Source organism: Drosophila bipectinata, chromosome 2R, assembly GCF_030179905.1.
Source record: "Drosophila bipectinata strain 14024-0381.07 chromosome 2R, DbipHiC1v2, whole genome shotgun sequence".
Taxonomy (NCBI): Eukaryota; Metazoa; Arthropoda; class Insecta; order Diptera; family Drosophilidae; genus Drosophila; species Drosophila bipectinata.
Window position 1 is genome coordinate 10704397 of NC_091737.1, and position 15452 is coordinate 10719848.

Sequence of the window (15452 nt, forward strand, 5' to 3'; positions counted from 1 at the left end):
CTCCCCCTACCCTCTGGTATGCATATTTTACTCGGTCTTGGCGCCAACATTCTTCAATTTGTGGCCATCCTAGAGTCGGACTCCGACTCGGATATTAAATATCATTCGGGCACGCATTTTTTGCGTTTTGTTCGTCGCTTTAACGCGACCCCAGTGTCCAATTTTATGCATTTCTTTCGTGTAAATATGCCACTGCCCAGGCCATCGTACCCCCACCAGTATTATTCATATTTGTGGGCAAGGCCATTGCCAAAAACAGAGTATTTTTAGACCAGGACAGTCAGGACGACCGGATCGACCGACAATCCTCTCCTCTGCGCCAAATTGAAATTAATGCGTTTGGGTCAACGCGGCGGATACGTGTTATTGGTACGGCTCTGACTTTCCGACCGCTCGGAAAACCAAATTGACTGTGAACGTTCTGCTAAATTTGAATTTTAATGCTCTTGGCTGGTAAAATTTAACGACTTTGGTTGCCTCGGTGTGAAGATATTTTATAGTTATTGATTTTTGTACTGTCATAAAGGAGAAGTGGACTTTTTGCCTTTATTGAAAAGTGTATTGTTATTTTAACATATATTTATTTAATCAACGAATCTTAAAGCAACCTTAAATTCGTTGTTACACAGCTTACTAATTGAATTCTTGTTGAACCCTTGGATCCTACAACTGTTACGCCTTCTGAACAAACAGGTTATATCCTGGCCACACCCTGGAGCTGGAATTGCGCTAATTAGACTGACAACGGCCACGCACCTCATCAGCATGACCACCACTACCTTCAAGTCAGTCAACAGAGCGAGTCCTGGCCACTCCCCAGGTGTGTAAACAGGATACGTGTGGCCAGCGGAAATCATTTACTCAATAAATCAAATTGTCTGCTCGGTGGCGAGTAGAACACCTTATTTACTCTCAATTAGATCAACATTAGCACGACGTTTTAGGCATAATTAACTGAGCAGAGCGTGGGTGGAGCCTCAAATTGGAAAAGCTTCAAGACTTGTCAAAAAATTTAATTAAAATTATGCAAATTCGAGCGATAAAAGTGAGTATTAGACTTAATTCGCCTTATGTTTCTTTGGGGAACGCGCAAAGGCGTTCTAAGTTGCTGCTAATGCCTGCTTTTGATACTCTTATTTAAAGGATAACTGAATTTAAAAAGGATATAAAGGAATAATTGAATATTCTGAATATCCATTAATTTTCCTATCATCATGCTATCTTTAGTAACTTGTTCAATAAACAAGGAAACTGAATTAAAACGTTTATCCCCTGCAATTGGAATTAAGACCCAGACTATCCCCAGAAGAGCATCTTAAAGTCTTATTTCCATTTGATCCTGTGGGCGTGTGTATACAGTTTAATTGCTTGTCTCTGGTAACAACAGAAACACCAAGGATCTGAACTCGGAGACTGGATGGGACTTATTTGCATTTCACATTAGGCAAAGGCCTCCGGAAAGGAGCTTCCAAGGACTTGGCATGTTTCTCCGCCCCTGCCCCGCCTCCTGTTTGTTTAGGCTTAACCTTTGCATGAGTTGACATCTTTATTGGCAATTTATGTCCTTCCACCTCAAACTCATCCGCAATTGTCAGGTAATTCTGCGCCTGGGCGCGGTCACTAGCTTAGTTCATAAGGAAGTGAAATGGGCAGCTTTGGCCACATTTCTTAATTAGTTGACAGAGAACCAGATAATACCAACGGATACCAACTCAACCATCAAAGTGGATTTATATTTTTCATTTATTTTCACTTGCCAACGAATCGTAAAGAGGAAAAATATTAAAAAATACGGCCTACGTGTTTGGAATACGGACTCCTTTCTTGCAGAACACCAACAGCGAAACCAAAAAGCAGTTTTATGGTTGATTTGGGCTCTCTTCGCATTTCTTTAGTTTCTTTTTATGCTTTATGCTGGACGGGTGTTGGTTTTGGCTTTATGCCTTTGCAGTGGCCATATCCAAAAAAATTGGCCAACAGCCTAAACCGGATAGTAAGTAACTTTATGTTGAACAAACTTCAAATTGAAAGTATGCAACAACGGCTTCGACAACTCATTAAAATTTGTAGAACTTCTCGGTACTGGATTCGTTTCATCTTCTGCATCACCCTGCCTGAAATTGCCTTAGTTTTCGTTTTTCAACGAAAAGCGGTGCAAAAGTTCTAATTAGCTTGGAAAACCTAAATGTGGGCGGCTTATGCAATATATTTCCAGAAACCCCAAAAGGCGCAGCTGCTTGTCAAAAAACGCCAACGCATATATACAAAATATATGGGCGGTTATATGGGTACGGGTATTTTTGGGAAATTAAAAGGAACGCCAGAGCAGCGGTGAAATTGCTAAGCAATAATCATAATTTGTGGCATTAACAGCCATGGCACTTTCCCGGTAACTTTTGCCGACAACCGACCAAAGCAGCCATTGATAAAGTGTCGCTATACAATTTATCAGCACTCCCTCTGGAAAAATGGAAAATGGGGTACAAATAGAGGGGAATGGCAGGGAGAAAGCAGAAGGAAAGCATGGGGAAAGTAGAGGGAGGTGAGAACACAGCAGCTAACAAAAACAGCTACTGCACCTGCCACAGGGGAAAGCACGTTGAAGTAATTTATGAGTCATTCCCTGAAAACACTGTGTGCTTTCATTTTGGTTCGGTTGGCAATTCATTTTTTCATTATTTCATACAAAAAAAGGAAAAAAAGTTTGGCAAATAAACCGCAGAAAGTCGCCCAAAAAGATGAATTAAATGTTTGTGGCGCCGGTTAGCATTCTTTTTCTCTGCAAATAAAATTATCCAAACTCAGGGGCAAAGTGAAAAGTTATTGCGGTTGGGTGTGGTACAAGTGAAGTATAATATGCAAATGCATAAAAGTAAAAATAATTTCCAAAATTGCTTTTCATAAAGGATATGAATTTAAGCTAGGTACTCTTTAAAAGGTTTTATTCTGGCCTGAAGTCAACACTCTTATCACCCCACTTGGCTCGTAAACCTAAATGGTGGCCCTGAAAAGCATGCTATGGAATTTGTATTATGATATTGGCCATATCGCTGGCCGTAAAAGTAAGTTCCGGCTACGCTTATTAGATAACATAAACAGTAGCCTGAACTGCGTTAACGTGCATTAGTCCAGCCAAGGACCTTTATCCTGCCCCAAGGCAAGGCGTTCTGTCCGGCTGCCCGGCAACGAGGCGGCTACTTAACAAAGTTAAGGATCTTACACAAATTTGCCGTTGGCGCATAAAAATGCTTGCGGACGTAGTGGCGTGTAATGGAGTGCAGTGTACATAAACAAATGTATACATATATTAAATATTAACTTATATATATGTATATGTATGTATGGGTATACAGTTAAACAATTCATATTTGCAACACCATTAAGCACGGGCCGGGCCTGAGGGGGTGGACCCTATTTTTCATGGGGAAAATGGGGAAAAGTGCGAACAAAAAGGCAACTGCGATAACGATGGGCGCCCAGTGTGTTGATACAGTAAACAATACTTAGGCTCCTGGCCACAGGATTTCCTTTCATCCATACACAAAGGACACTCAGAAAAACATATAGAAATAGTTATTTATTTATTAAAGTTTTAGGGGATCTAGTAAATCTTATTTTCTTCTTAAAAGGTACTAAAAGGCTACTTTCTTTGCTACCAAAACTCATATTTTAGGTCTATAGAGTTATTTTTTTAAGTGCACCCGCCCTAGCATACACATATGTATTTGTACCCCCACCCCCACCCACACTCACACACATAAAGAAATGTTGAATAGGTGTTAATATGAATGTATTGACTATTGAGGATTAGATTGGCCTTACCTTCGTCCTCCTCGTCGTTGAACTCCGTAATTGCCGCCTTGTCGCAAGGACGGTCAATGCCATTTGTTGCTTCTGACTTGCCACCAGCCGAGCCGCCCCCATTCGCCGCCTTGGCATCACCGTTGGAGATAATTGAATTTGATTTGGCGTGATTTGTATGATTATTCGAGGACTTGGAGCCGGAATCGCCCTCTAAGGGCGGAGCACTTGGCTCCGCATCCCCATTGCTGACCGCATCGATGGCGGCCCCATCCTTTGTCTTCAGCTCCTGGCTGGTGTTGCAGCCCATTATCCTGGATTTGACAATTTAGTCCGCGGCTTTACGATGGGGTTTCTCCACAACCAGTTGGCCTAGGTTACTCGTTTTTGTTTAATCAATTGCACACACACACACACTCTCTCTAACACACACACAGCCACACGACCTGAACTTTTTGTTGTTTTTGGTTTTGGATTTGTTATTGTTATTGTTGTTGTTCTTGTTTTCTGGGCCAATTTGCACTTTGACTTTCACGAGCCAGCTGGAAACCTGTTTCCATAAAATTACTAGAAAAATACACCAATATTGTGTTTGGTTTTTGGGTTCGTAAATGTTCTTCTGTTTACAAAAGTCGGTAGCAAAAAAGGACACAACCACAGGTTAGCAGCCAAAGACTCGCACGGAACCGGAAGCGGAAACCAGATGAACTCACTCGCAGACTATCTGTCTCTGGCCGAAGCTCGGTAACAACTGACAACAGCCAGCGACGCGTCCTCACAGCGGATGCCACGGACCCGGAATGTCCGTAAATGTTATCCTGCAGGAACTTGGAGCTCAACAAGCAGCACCAGCCGGCAGTCAACGACACACAGCGGGACCCAGGGTGTCGGAGAGAGTTCAGAGAGCATTTTACGCTCTCGAAGTCTTTCTCTTTGGTGCTCTTGTGTAGAAAGCACAGTGGAATCAAAAAAGAGGTTCTAACTGAAAAAGTTTTCCTTGAAAAATCAAAAAAAATAAATAGTTACAAGCTTTAAGGACTTTATATTATTTATATATTGTTTATAATTATATAGTTTTTTAGTACATTTGGTGAAAAATAACCCATTGTGCATTTGCAAGAATTACGGAAATTGGTGAGCAGACGAGAGCAACCGAAAATAGAGAGTCACTACCGCCTTAGTTGTTCTTGGCCCGCTCTGGCTGCAAAGTTTTTCGCAAATAAACAAACCGACAGCCAGACCCGAAACACAGATACACACACACACTCGCAGAGCCACACACAACATGGCTTAGAGAAGTCACTGCTGCTGTGGTGGCAGCAGAATCCGACGCGACGGGCCAGCAGCCATACCACCAGAACCAAAGGCAATGGCATCATCATCATTCAGGCTAGCCCCACACACACAGAGACACCATCCATGAGCTGGCCCAAAACACCCACACATAGGCATGTCCTGCGAGTAGCCAGGCGTAAATAGCTGAATGAAAGAAAAGCCAACCAGAATGCAAATATATAACAAAAAAAAAAAAAGATGTACAAAAAGCAGAAAACCTGGCCATAAAAATATCAATGAATATGCCTTTTTCTGATGTCCTTTGAGAAGGACGGCAATTCATAAAAATAACTAGCTTTCATCCTCTAATGTCTACTGTTTAGCAATGCTGTCACTCGGACTCCTTTTTTGCTCTTTGTTGGTATTTATTTTTGGGAGTTGGCTGTTCGAATCCTCTTGAATATGTATACTGTCAGTGATTGTGTGCGTAATATCCTTTATTGTGCCAGGACTGGCTCTCTTTTCTTGGTCATTTCTACATCTCTTTTGGAGTGCCTACTAAAGGCACAAACTTCCTATTAAATTCTTCTTATTAAAGACAATCGCAATACTACAAGTTTCTTCAAAACTTATCCTCTTTATTTCATTTTTTATTTGCTCAGAGTGCCTAGGTTTTTTTTGTCTTTACAGAAACAACTTCCATAATCATAAACTCAAAGTGCGTTTAGTCTAGTTGGAGTGCAGCCCACGAATAATCGTAAAGCCAGAGTCCTCACTGAGTATGCCAAGCATATGGTAATTTTAATCAAACTTCCAGGAGGGTTACCCACTTCCATACACATCCACATCCGTGGTACACATACAAATATGCAAATTAGCTTTACATTGCAAATGTGGCATAAAATGACGGCCAACGAGTTCAGAATTCCGCTGCCAAACTCCCACAAGGCAATGGTAAATAAAATAAGTGTCTACCAATTACAGAAATGTATTGTTTTATGCGAAATTCAGAGGAAAATAAGGATTTAATTAATGTGTATTTTCAAACCAGCATATCGTGTTGCCTTCCATGAAAAGTTAATAGCCTTAACAAAATAATTGAATTTTGCATAAACCAACAAGGTTTTGTGTGAACATGCTGGCTTTTCAATTAATATTTAATGGCTTTAAATAAAGGAATTTGATTTCAGTTAAAGGCATGAACCTCTTTAAATGTACTTACACATCCTTTTGACATTTTAAGCCAAGAGAAATGGCAAAAAGACCAACAATTAAGTGCGAAAACCAGCAAACAGCTGCTACGCCCACATCCCTTTCAATAGTTGCACTCAAACAAACAAAAACCATTCCGGGCCCAGAGCCAGAGAATTTGTCGTGGTCTCAGCCTGGAAGCCTTGAAAGCGTGAATTCGCACACCCCAAAAATGTCAGGACAAACACACAGAAGGATGTCCTTAGGAGAGTCGTGTGAAAATTCATGGGCGTACATTCCAGGGTCCCTGGACAGTTGACAACTTCTTGGCGATGACAAAATCGCGCCACGCGACACATAAACCCTTTCAGGAGGCTGATAAAATGACTGACAACTCGAGTTAAAAGTCTTGGGCCGTATCCCAAAGTTTGCGCATCATTTGCCAAGAGAAATGCCGGGTCATTATGCCGCTACCATTTCATACCCCCAAGAGATATAAATAGCTTTGTTTTTAGATAAAATTCTTGGCTTTTCGATTTTTCCTTCGCTTATTTTTTTTTGTTTGAAAATACGTATACGCCATGTTGGTGAGAAGGGGCATTCAATGGCATGCCCTTTGCTCTTCGCCCTCAACCAACACCGCCCTCCTCATTTACCGCCTTCTGAGTTCGGGTCTATTTTACTTATTTATTTATTTTTTTTCGAGCTGTTTTTGCGACCCTCCCGGGACTTTTGCCAAATGGAAAGTTTTTCGCGTCCTTTCAGTCCCGTCTTTTTCAAGTCTGAAGTTCAACGGTGCGCAACAATCTGCGAAAGCAGGTCTACGACACGAAAAACAACAAAAAAAAAAACTTGACAGTAAGAAGATAAATTTAAAGTGAAAATCTCTATGTGCTTTTCGGATATGTGGCTTTGGGCATTTCCACAGTTGAATTTCAACTGAATCCGATTTTAAGCCATTAAGCCAGAAGTAGTTGCAAAGAAGGAAATCCTGCAAGAAGTAATTTATTTGCTTTTTATCTGGCTTGTTATTTTCGCAGGACAATTTATTCACAATGCTGCCTCATTATTTATTCGGCTTTTCACCTTGACCGTGCCACATCTCAGATATCCCTCATATCCCGAATATCTGATGTCATGTGGCGATAAATGTGTTTCTTTTGTCACCTTCATTTGTTGCCGACTTCATCTCCCCGAGGAGAACGTCGCTAACTGTAATTGAATTAGTCCCAACATGATACATATAAGAAAATATCCGGATATATATTGGCTGAATATTTTTTCAGCTTGTTCTCCTGTGACAACGCCAATTAATCATACGCCCTGTTGGCAGGCGTTGAACTGAAATATTAATCGTACGAGTGATTCAATTAATTTCCGCACAAATTAATGATGCGAATTGTTAAAGCCAAAATAGAATATCCACTTTGACTTTAAGGGAGTGCTCTGCTCGGCTTATTGCATGAATACCAGCATTCATATCAGATATACATATGTATGTTCCCATGCCCCAACCATTTTGGCCACATGCCAAGCCAATATTAAACGGCAATATGAGCAGACAATAGATGGCCAAGGAGTTGGCTGCGAACCGGATCGGTTTGTCTGTCTGGCAGTCAAGCGGCAAGCCAAAAAATGACAGTTCGGATGTCAGGAGTCCTCAATGTTGACTTTAAAATCACATTCAAGAGCTCGCTTCGCGCACACTCAACCGGACCCACATAAGCAGTTCAATTACATGTCTCGCTGCTGCTGCTGCATGCCCCACCTCTGCATTCCCTGCCTCATGGTGCACCATACCCACCATTCGCATGGGCATGTTTATTGAAAGGTTACATGAATGACACACACGCCAGAAAAACTGAAGCACCCACACAGACCGACATCGACCGCAGAAACACATGGGAGACAGTGGAGTAATCCAGGGTTTCGTCTTTGGAAAGTTAGTTATTTGATTATTTAAAAATATTAATACATATTTATCCACTAAATCTATTTAGTGGATATTATATATATCCTTTTTTTCTATATCCCCATTTTTTGAGGATTACAAAATACTCACGTTTCTATAGAAAATATATATATTTTAGAGGCAAAAGAACCTCTATTTAAGAGGTTTTAATAATATTAATAAAACGAATTTAAACCCACTTCTTTTTGACTTATTCCCCGTCATGCTACGCCCCTGCCCAGGACAACACGCATCGAAACATTCGGATGTCTGTTTGTATCCTTTGATTCGTTCCTTTTTGGTTGCTTTCCATAGCATTAAGTGAATGTATCTGCATGCATATGCAACACGACAATAGACGTGCATTTAGAGAGGAGGGAATGGGGAACCCCAGGAGTTGGAAGGAGAAGTGCAGCCTGCTGCCAATTGCAACAGACGCCGCCGTCTGGCAGCTCGTTACGTGCCATCACGATATAGCCCCCTCGGTATCCTGCCCACTCCCATTGGCCGGGCGGTCTCCTCCCCATTAAAGAGCCGTCAGTTCCGATTTAAGCTCAACTTTTTTGTGTCGGGTCATTGCCTACTTTTTTGGGGTCGGGTCCACGCGTTTCCTGTATTTTCCCGTGTTGCTTGATGGATGATTTTTGGAAATTGATTGATGTCCGAATTTTACAAACTTGGCAAAGATTGCAGATTAAAACGGAAACCACAAAGTTTCCGGGGACACTTTTTGGCATAAACAAGTTGAGTGCAAATGGGTTAGTCGGAGAACTGACAAAACTAGATATCCTTAAAACCAAAATATATTTTCTTCTGTATCCAATTACTTATTTTCCCCTCAAATAAAGGCATTAAAAATGTATTACAAACCTATATCCATAAACATTGTCCATAAACTTATTTTCTAAACAATTTAACGATGTCCAATAAAAGGGTCGAACCCTCCTGGCGGACTTTTTTGTTTTTTATTCGGGTTTGGTTCTTTATGACTCAAATCCGGCACCTCCAACACGCTCTAGCCATACGTGACCACAGCGTCTTTTTAATTAACAATTACCACATCGAGACAAGCCCTGGGAACACGTGTCGAATAGTGGCTCTAGTTGCTTGCTCTGGGCCGTGGGTGCCTAAAATTAAGATAATAGCTAGAAAATTAGAAAGAGCGACCCCACGGGAGCCCTGGCAACAGTGACTTCAACTTAAATCCAAAGTGTGGGGCTCTCTTCTGTTCCTAATTCCATAGAAAGGACACTACACAAAATCCACACGTCAGGCTATAGAAATCCGACCGCACCTCGAAGCGCATGACGCAGCCGGGCACCCACAACATCGTCTCGGTGTTCCGGTGTTGAAGCCAACGGCTTGCATTTTAATTACGTTGTTCTTTACACCTTAACGTGTTGAAATGCCATAAAGGACAACAACAAAGGCAACCACATTTGAAAAAGGACCAGCGTAAACCCAGCTATGAAAAGAACCAGCAACAGGACACAAGAAAAAATAGGTGAAACTTAAGGGGAGTGAAATATTAGATATCCTTGGAAGAAAGTTGATTTTATAAAAATAAAAAAAAACCTATAATTTCTTTATAAGAAACCTATATAGGAACCCTTTCTATTGGCTATTTTAATAAAGGGTATACCTTAGTGTGTTTATTTCCCTGTAAAGGCCAACAACTACCATGCCTTTGCGGCAATTAAAAGTTTCTATTTACGATCTCACATGGCCGGGTTGCCTCGCTTCCCGCTGGGATCTTCGGCCTGCAAATGGCCAACACCATCAGCAGTGACTTTTGCTTAGTCTGCGTGTTTGCCGCCATTTCGGTTACTTTCCTGGTTCTATTTGCCTTTCGCTGTCGAAGCGTGTGGTCAGCTGGGGCGGTCAATGATAGAAACGAAACGATAATTTCCGTAGGTGAACCTGGGGGCGGCAAAGTGAGCATTGACATGCAAATTTCCATTTAGGGGAAAGCATTCTGACAGCACCGAAAGGAGTCATATGGAGAATTTCCACCAACTAAGTCAGCTAAGGGAGTGTGCTCGGGGGAATCGGGAGCAGACGCGCTGAAGGTCAGAGTTCATTCGCTTGTGCAGCTGCCTGCAGCTTATCCTAATGAGTTACTAGTTTTGACCTAAAAATGAAATGATAATGAATAATGATGCCATCATTGGATAATTATAGTAACAATAATTAAGTTTTCATTTCTTTCGATTATTTTTGTGATTCAATTTCACAATCTAATCATTATTTCTAATCAGTACTGCACTTGGAATAGATAACTGACATATGTAGTTTAATCAGTCATAATGTGCCTTTTAACTCTGGCGGGTGGAGCCGCAGTGGCCATTGTCCTTGGACTTGCCTTGGTTCTTTCAGTGGGTCTCGTCGGCGGATTTTTGATCTGCTTGGCAATTCCGATACCATTTCTCGGCCTATGGATTCTTTATTATTTATTTTGGCCACGCCGTAAATGTCCAGAGATACCTCAACATCGCCGAAAATGTCCGGAGAAATTGCAATATCGCCCACAATCAGATTCGGAAGACGAAAAAATTAAATAATTTAGCATGTGTTTAAGTCTTACACCTTCAACGGTGTTTATTTCAAGTAAAACTACTTAAAGTCACTGGATGTACCCTGGAGGTGTAAATAAATAAGTCCATAAGAGTGTATTTAGCCCATTTAGAGTGTACGTTTATTACTCGATGTCCCCTGACTTAGAGGAGTTTCAGTACAAAAGCTCCAGGCTACCGCCCAACGCGTTGTATGCCCCTGATGGAATTTCGTGGTGCTGACATTTGTCAAGCCCTTCTCCTTCAGGTACTCGAGTATCCTGGGCACGTTGGCCTTGACGCCCAGCATGGAGGTGAAGATGCTGCAACAGAATGCGGCTGTAAATTCAATTTCAGGAACTCGGCACTAATCAAGATTGACTCACCGCACGCGCAGCTTGTTTTCCAGGCTCTCGTCCACGATGCGCTGCACGAACTGCACCTCGCCACCCGCGCAGGTTAGCTCCTCCTGGCTTCCTGTCCGGGCATTGTTGGGTGCAGGTCGACGCTCGGGATTTCTGGTATTGGCCCCAAAGGGATTTGGTGAGTTTGAGTCAAAAAACGGGGGATTACACAGGCAAAAGTGATACTTTTGGTCCTTGGTGTCTTGTGCGAAGTAAGTTTTGAATATGCAAGTCTTATCCGTTTGGGCAAAGACTTCCACGTGGTGTTCCAGATGGTTTCTCTTTATATTTTCCCTGGCGTATTCAAGGTTCTCGGGTTTAGATTCCAAAGCGAGCATTTGCCAGTTGTTCTTCTTGGCGCCCAAAAGCGAGTAAATGCAGGAGGAGCCGCAACCTAGAGACAGATCAGTCAGTAATTAATCAGTGGAAGTTCCATGTCTTACCTATGTCTATTCCTTTGATTTGATCCAGCTTAAGAGGCTCCAATAAATCCTCGATCCATAGAATATAATTCAAGCGCAGAGCCAAAGTGGGCACCAAGCTTCCTGGCGCAAAATCCACATTTAAATCGAAGTACTCTTTTAGAAGCATCTTTGTCAATTCCCGCAGAGTTCTTTCGTTGCGGAAATTCACTGAAACCTTTCCATTGAGTTCCTATTTTGGAGGAAAAGTTAAAATAAACTCACAATTTTAGGTAATTTAGTTAATAGGTGGTTAGAATACTCACCAAACTGCAAACATGCCGAAAGTCCTTGTATTTTATGGCCAGTTTTGTGTAGTCCGGTGCCTGTCGGAGCACATTACGCACGTGCATGCCAAATTTATTGGAATTTGGCTTGTTTTTACCCATATTTGTAGTTAGTTTGAAAAATTTAAGGTACTCAGGTTTACTTTCAACGTCTGTTATTACAGCTCAACCTGTATCAGGGGTGCAGTTGGAATTAACTTTTTAACGATCTACCCCACTCGACTGGAATACAGAAGTGAATAAATAATGTGATTAACATTTTAAATGTTAAGTTTTTAACAAATATGCAAATGCCTTACCAGCTGAGAGTTTTGTTATTATTGGTAGCGCCATCGGTGAGCCGAATTCAAACACCGCTATCGGTATGGCATGAAACACCCTATGCTTAGGGTGTTGCCACCCCTAGTATTTTTCTGGTATTTTCGTTTCTGGTCTTAGTGCCACTTGTTTGCTTTTTCTATTTTGTAAACAAATTTAATGTCTTGTCCAGGAAAATTATTAATTACCTATGAAAACTTTACTGGAGAAGTGTCTACACTTGACAATGGCCAAGCATCTGCGGTGTGTTCAGTCTCCTGTGACTGCAAGTGCAAATGCTGCAGAGGAATCTCAGAGAAATACGTGGCATTCAACCGGGAAACCAAATTTTCTGGATTTGAAAGATTTCCAATTGAATTCTCTACAGGAGGCGGCGATGCCCAGAAGATGATGCGTTTTCGAACAGCAGAAATGCTACTCTTGCTGCAGGCAGCTCAGTCCCGCGATAATTTCTGGACCAATATGTTCTTTAAGCTTGATCTCCAGGAGGACTACCAGTTTATTATAAAGGCTTTCCAGGCCAAGAAAATATATGTCAGCCAGGAGAAGCTGGAGGAGATAATGGACACAGTGACCACCGGGTATAGAAGTGCTATAAGTCAGCTTTTGACAACTGAAGCTTATGGAGCTCTAAGACCCACAATAGCAGCACCATTTGTGGCAGGATTACGTTGTGGCTGTCAGGAGTGCACCGCCCTTCCTTGGCGCAAACTCAGCCGATTGGAGCAGCACCAGAAGGAGCACAGATTGGCAGACAATTTTCATTGTCGGATTTGTTTTCGCCGCTTCTATTTGCAGCATTCGTTAACCGCCCACCTTACCCGAAAAATGAATTCCAATTTAGATGAACTGATGGAAAACACCAAATACAAAATGTTTCTGGAGGACCTACGATTAAGAGAGAAGGATAACCACGCTCGTGTACAAACAGAAGAACTGCTACTCCAAGTACCTAAGGACTGTAATATAGACTTCGTAGCGGAACCTACGAATAAAATTCTTCTCCGAAAGATTTGTAAGTTTACCAAATGCCCTTTCTGTCAGGAGAAGTATCGGTTTCCCTTTAGCCACCAGCTGCACATGATTAGGCACAGGTTACGAGTAAAAGAAACTATGAAATGCGACCACAACTTCACCTGCTTTACATGCAATCGATCTTTTCTTACGCGTTGGTATCTAAAAAGGCATCAGGAAAGGATTCGAAGTGATTGCCGACTAAGACTGCGCCCTTTCAAGTGTCGCAGCTGCCCCTGGAGATTCCAACTGTGGCCGGCCCTTAAATCACACGTCTTCCGCATGCACCAACGGCGTAAACCCTGCCTTATCTGCCAAGCTCCCACATTGGGTCGCTGCTGTTCTGCCCACACTGCCAAGGAATGCAGGGAAGCGATCAACAAACATCGGGAGAAACGCCGTCTGGAAAAAGGACCGCCAAAAGTGGACAGAAAGCGACCCAAACCGATTTGCGAAAGCTGTGGCCAGACATTTGAAACCAACTTCCACCTGAGGGAGCACGTGAACAAAAAACATCTTAAGAAAAGAAACTTTTTCTGTGAAATCTGCGGGGCGGCTTTCTACACCCAGGGTCTGATGCAAACCCATCGGCAAGGAGTTCATCTGCTGACGCACACTGTCCACTGTGATGTCTGCAATATGACCATAAAGGCTAAAGGAAACTACCAGCGGCATTTAAAGTCCCAGAAGCATCTGGACGCGTTGGCTAAATTGGAACAGCAGCCCGGAAATGAAAGTGCAGGTTTAAAACGGCAACAGTATCTGAAAAATACTTCTGTGGATAAGCCAGATAAAAGAACTACGAGTAGATTTCAAAAACCAGGCAAAATAGATTTCTGCTTGCCCTGCGGCCAGACAATAGTGGGACAAATCCTAAGACACAATAGATCGAACAAACATAAACTTAATTTAATTAAATATAATGATAAAGTTCGAAAAAAAAGCAATATATGAACAAAAACACAATGTGCAATGCAAATACTTAAATAAAAGAAATCCATACTTTTTTAAATGTAAAAATCTTTCTTTAATTCATTAATCTGTCTGAAAAATGTATAATTTAATTTTGAAATGATTTTAAAGTCCCGCCTGAGCAATGAAAATACTAAACATTTTTCAGTCTGTAAACGCTTTTGGTATATTTTTGAAAACAAGATTTGGTAACACTTATCGCCGCTTCTTGTCGGTCACAACATAGATTTTTCTAATTCTTATATTCCGTTGTTTAAAGCTTAAATAAAATCGGAAATGTCTGAAACTAGTTCCAAGGATAATGTCAAAACGGCTATGACATATATTTGTGGCGGTAAGACTAGGCGCAAGCCGACTATCAAAGAAAACACTACCTCTTACACGCGCACATGGCGCCTGGTCTCAGCAGTTTAATTACATTATGTATTCTAATTCTTATATTTAATCGAATTTTTAGAATGCCATCACGAGAACGAGATGCGACCACGAGACCCAATTCGTTGCCGTGAATGTGGTTACCGCATTATGTACAAAAAACGTACCAAGCGCCGTAAGTATTTGTTGACCACAGAATACTCCAGTGGCTTTAAAACTGTACTGATGAAATATTTTGTTTTCAGTTGTTGTCTTTGATGCCCGTTGATGTCCTTTTTCAAGTACATGATATCCATCTGAACTAAATGTTTAAGGAACTAGTTTGTAGATATTTCTTCAATAAATGTAAAAGTTTTTAAATTTACAAAAATATTGCTGTTCTGAAAAAAACTGAATGGTGTTCTGTACTTGGGCTTTGTATATGACTAGCCTTTGTAGTGGCCCTGATGGCAGTTGCAGGAAATTTCCCCATTTTCCAAGGGGTTCATTTGAAAATTTCACAAAAAATCTAAAAATAAATAAAGAATTCCGCTATAAAGTAAAAAAAGTATCAAGAATCGGAGGATTATTGGCAAAGATAAAGCCTTCGCAGTGGGGTATATGGCCCTTCCATGCACTTTGCCCATTTTCAAATTTGCCCATGTCCTTCAAAAAATTTCCCAAAAATCGAAAAAGTAATTCCATTGTAGATTTTGATGAGAATTGATAGAGTCTATCTACAAATCGTTTTAGGTATTCCGCTTAGGAATCGGCAAAGATATAGCCTTCGCAGTGGCGCATATGCCTCTTTCATGCATTTTCGAGAGGGTCCTTCCGAGAGGATTTTGAATTTTCCAAAAACCCATTGAAAT

General features: G+C 41.4%; 4 protein-coding genes across 4 annotated transcripts in view; 2 read left to right on the forward strand and 2 right to left on the reverse strand.

The window, feature by feature from the left end:
- The window catches only part of igl (igloo), a 33126-nt gene extending 28563 nt beyond the window's left edge, over positions 1–4563 (reverse strand). Inside the window, exon 1 of the mRNA XM_017253112.3 lies at positions 3823–4563. Within this exon, the coding sequence (XP_017108601.2) occupies positions 3823–4111 (289 nt within the window). The 5' untranslated portion in view covers positions 4112–4563. The remainder of the gene's footprint in view (positions 1–3822) is intronic.
- Positions 4564–10790: 6227 nt separating this feature from the next.
- LOC108133261 (U6 small nuclear RNA (adenine-(43)-N(6))-methyltransferase) lies at positions 10791–12307 on the reverse strand. Its single transcript, XM_017253117.3, has 5 exons — positions 12222–12307; positions 11902–12144; positions 11618–11828; positions 11157–11568; positions 10791–11093 (listed from the first exon to the last, which is right to left on the reverse strand). The coding sequence occupies exons 2-5, from the start codon at positions 12022–12024 to the stop codon at positions 10901–10903; spliced, it is 939 nt and encodes a 312-aa protein (XP_017108606.2). The 5' UTR covers positions 12025–12144; positions 12222–12307; the 3' UTR covers positions 10791–10900.
- Positions 12308–12363: 56 nt separating this feature from the next.
- Positions 12364–14245, forward strand: LOC108133260 (zinc finger and BTB domain-containing protein 41). The gene has a single exon (XM_017253116.3). It carries the CDS (start codon positions 12400–12402, stop codon positions 14206–14208), a length of 1809 nt encoding a protein of 602 aa, XP_017108605.2. The 5' UTR covers positions 12364–12399; the 3' UTR covers positions 14209–14245.
- Positions 14246–14400: 155 nt separating this feature from the next.
- Positions 14401–14971, forward strand: Polr2K (DNA-directed RNA polymerases I, II, and III subunit Rpb12). The gene is made up of 3 exons (XM_017252757.3): positions 14401–14560; positions 14684–14776; positions 14847–14971. Exons 1-3 carry the CDS (start codon positions 14503–14505, stop codon positions 14867–14869), a joined length of 174 nt encoding a protein of 57 aa, XP_017108246.1. The 5' UTR covers positions 14401–14502; the 3' UTR covers positions 14870–14971.
- The last annotated feature ends 481 nt before the right edge of the window (positions 14972–15452 follow it).

Bases quoted from the DNA above. Each gene is read 5' to 3' on its own strand.
- LOC108133261 (XM_017253117.3), bottom strand. From the start codon at position 12,024: ATGGGTAAAAACAAGCCAAATTCCAATAAATTTGGCATGCACGTGCGT. The intron at 11,829-11,901 runs GTGAGTATTCTA...CCTCCAAAATAG, and splicing joins TTCGGCATGTTTGCAGTTTG to GAACTCAATGGAAAGGTTTC. The intron at 11,569-11,617 runs GTAAGACATGGA...ATCTGTCTCTAG, and splicing joins AATCAAAGGAATAGACATAG to GTTGCGGCTCCTCCTGCATT.
- LOC108133260 (XM_017253116.3), top strand. From the start codon at position 12,400: ATGTCTTGTCCAGGAAAATTATTAATTACCTATGAAAACTTTACTGGA.
- Polr2K (XM_017252757.3), top strand. From the start codon at position 14,503: ATGTCTGAAACTAGTTCCAAGGATAATGTCAAAACGGCTATGACATAT. The intron at 14,561-14,683 runs GTAAGACTAGGC...TCGAATTTTTAG, and splicing joins TATGACATATATTTGTGGCG to AATGCCATCACGAGAACGAG. The intron at 14,777-14,846 runs GTAAGTATTTGT...TTTTGTTTTCAG, and splicing joins CAAAAAACGTACCAAGCGCC to TTGTTGTCTTTGATGCCCGT.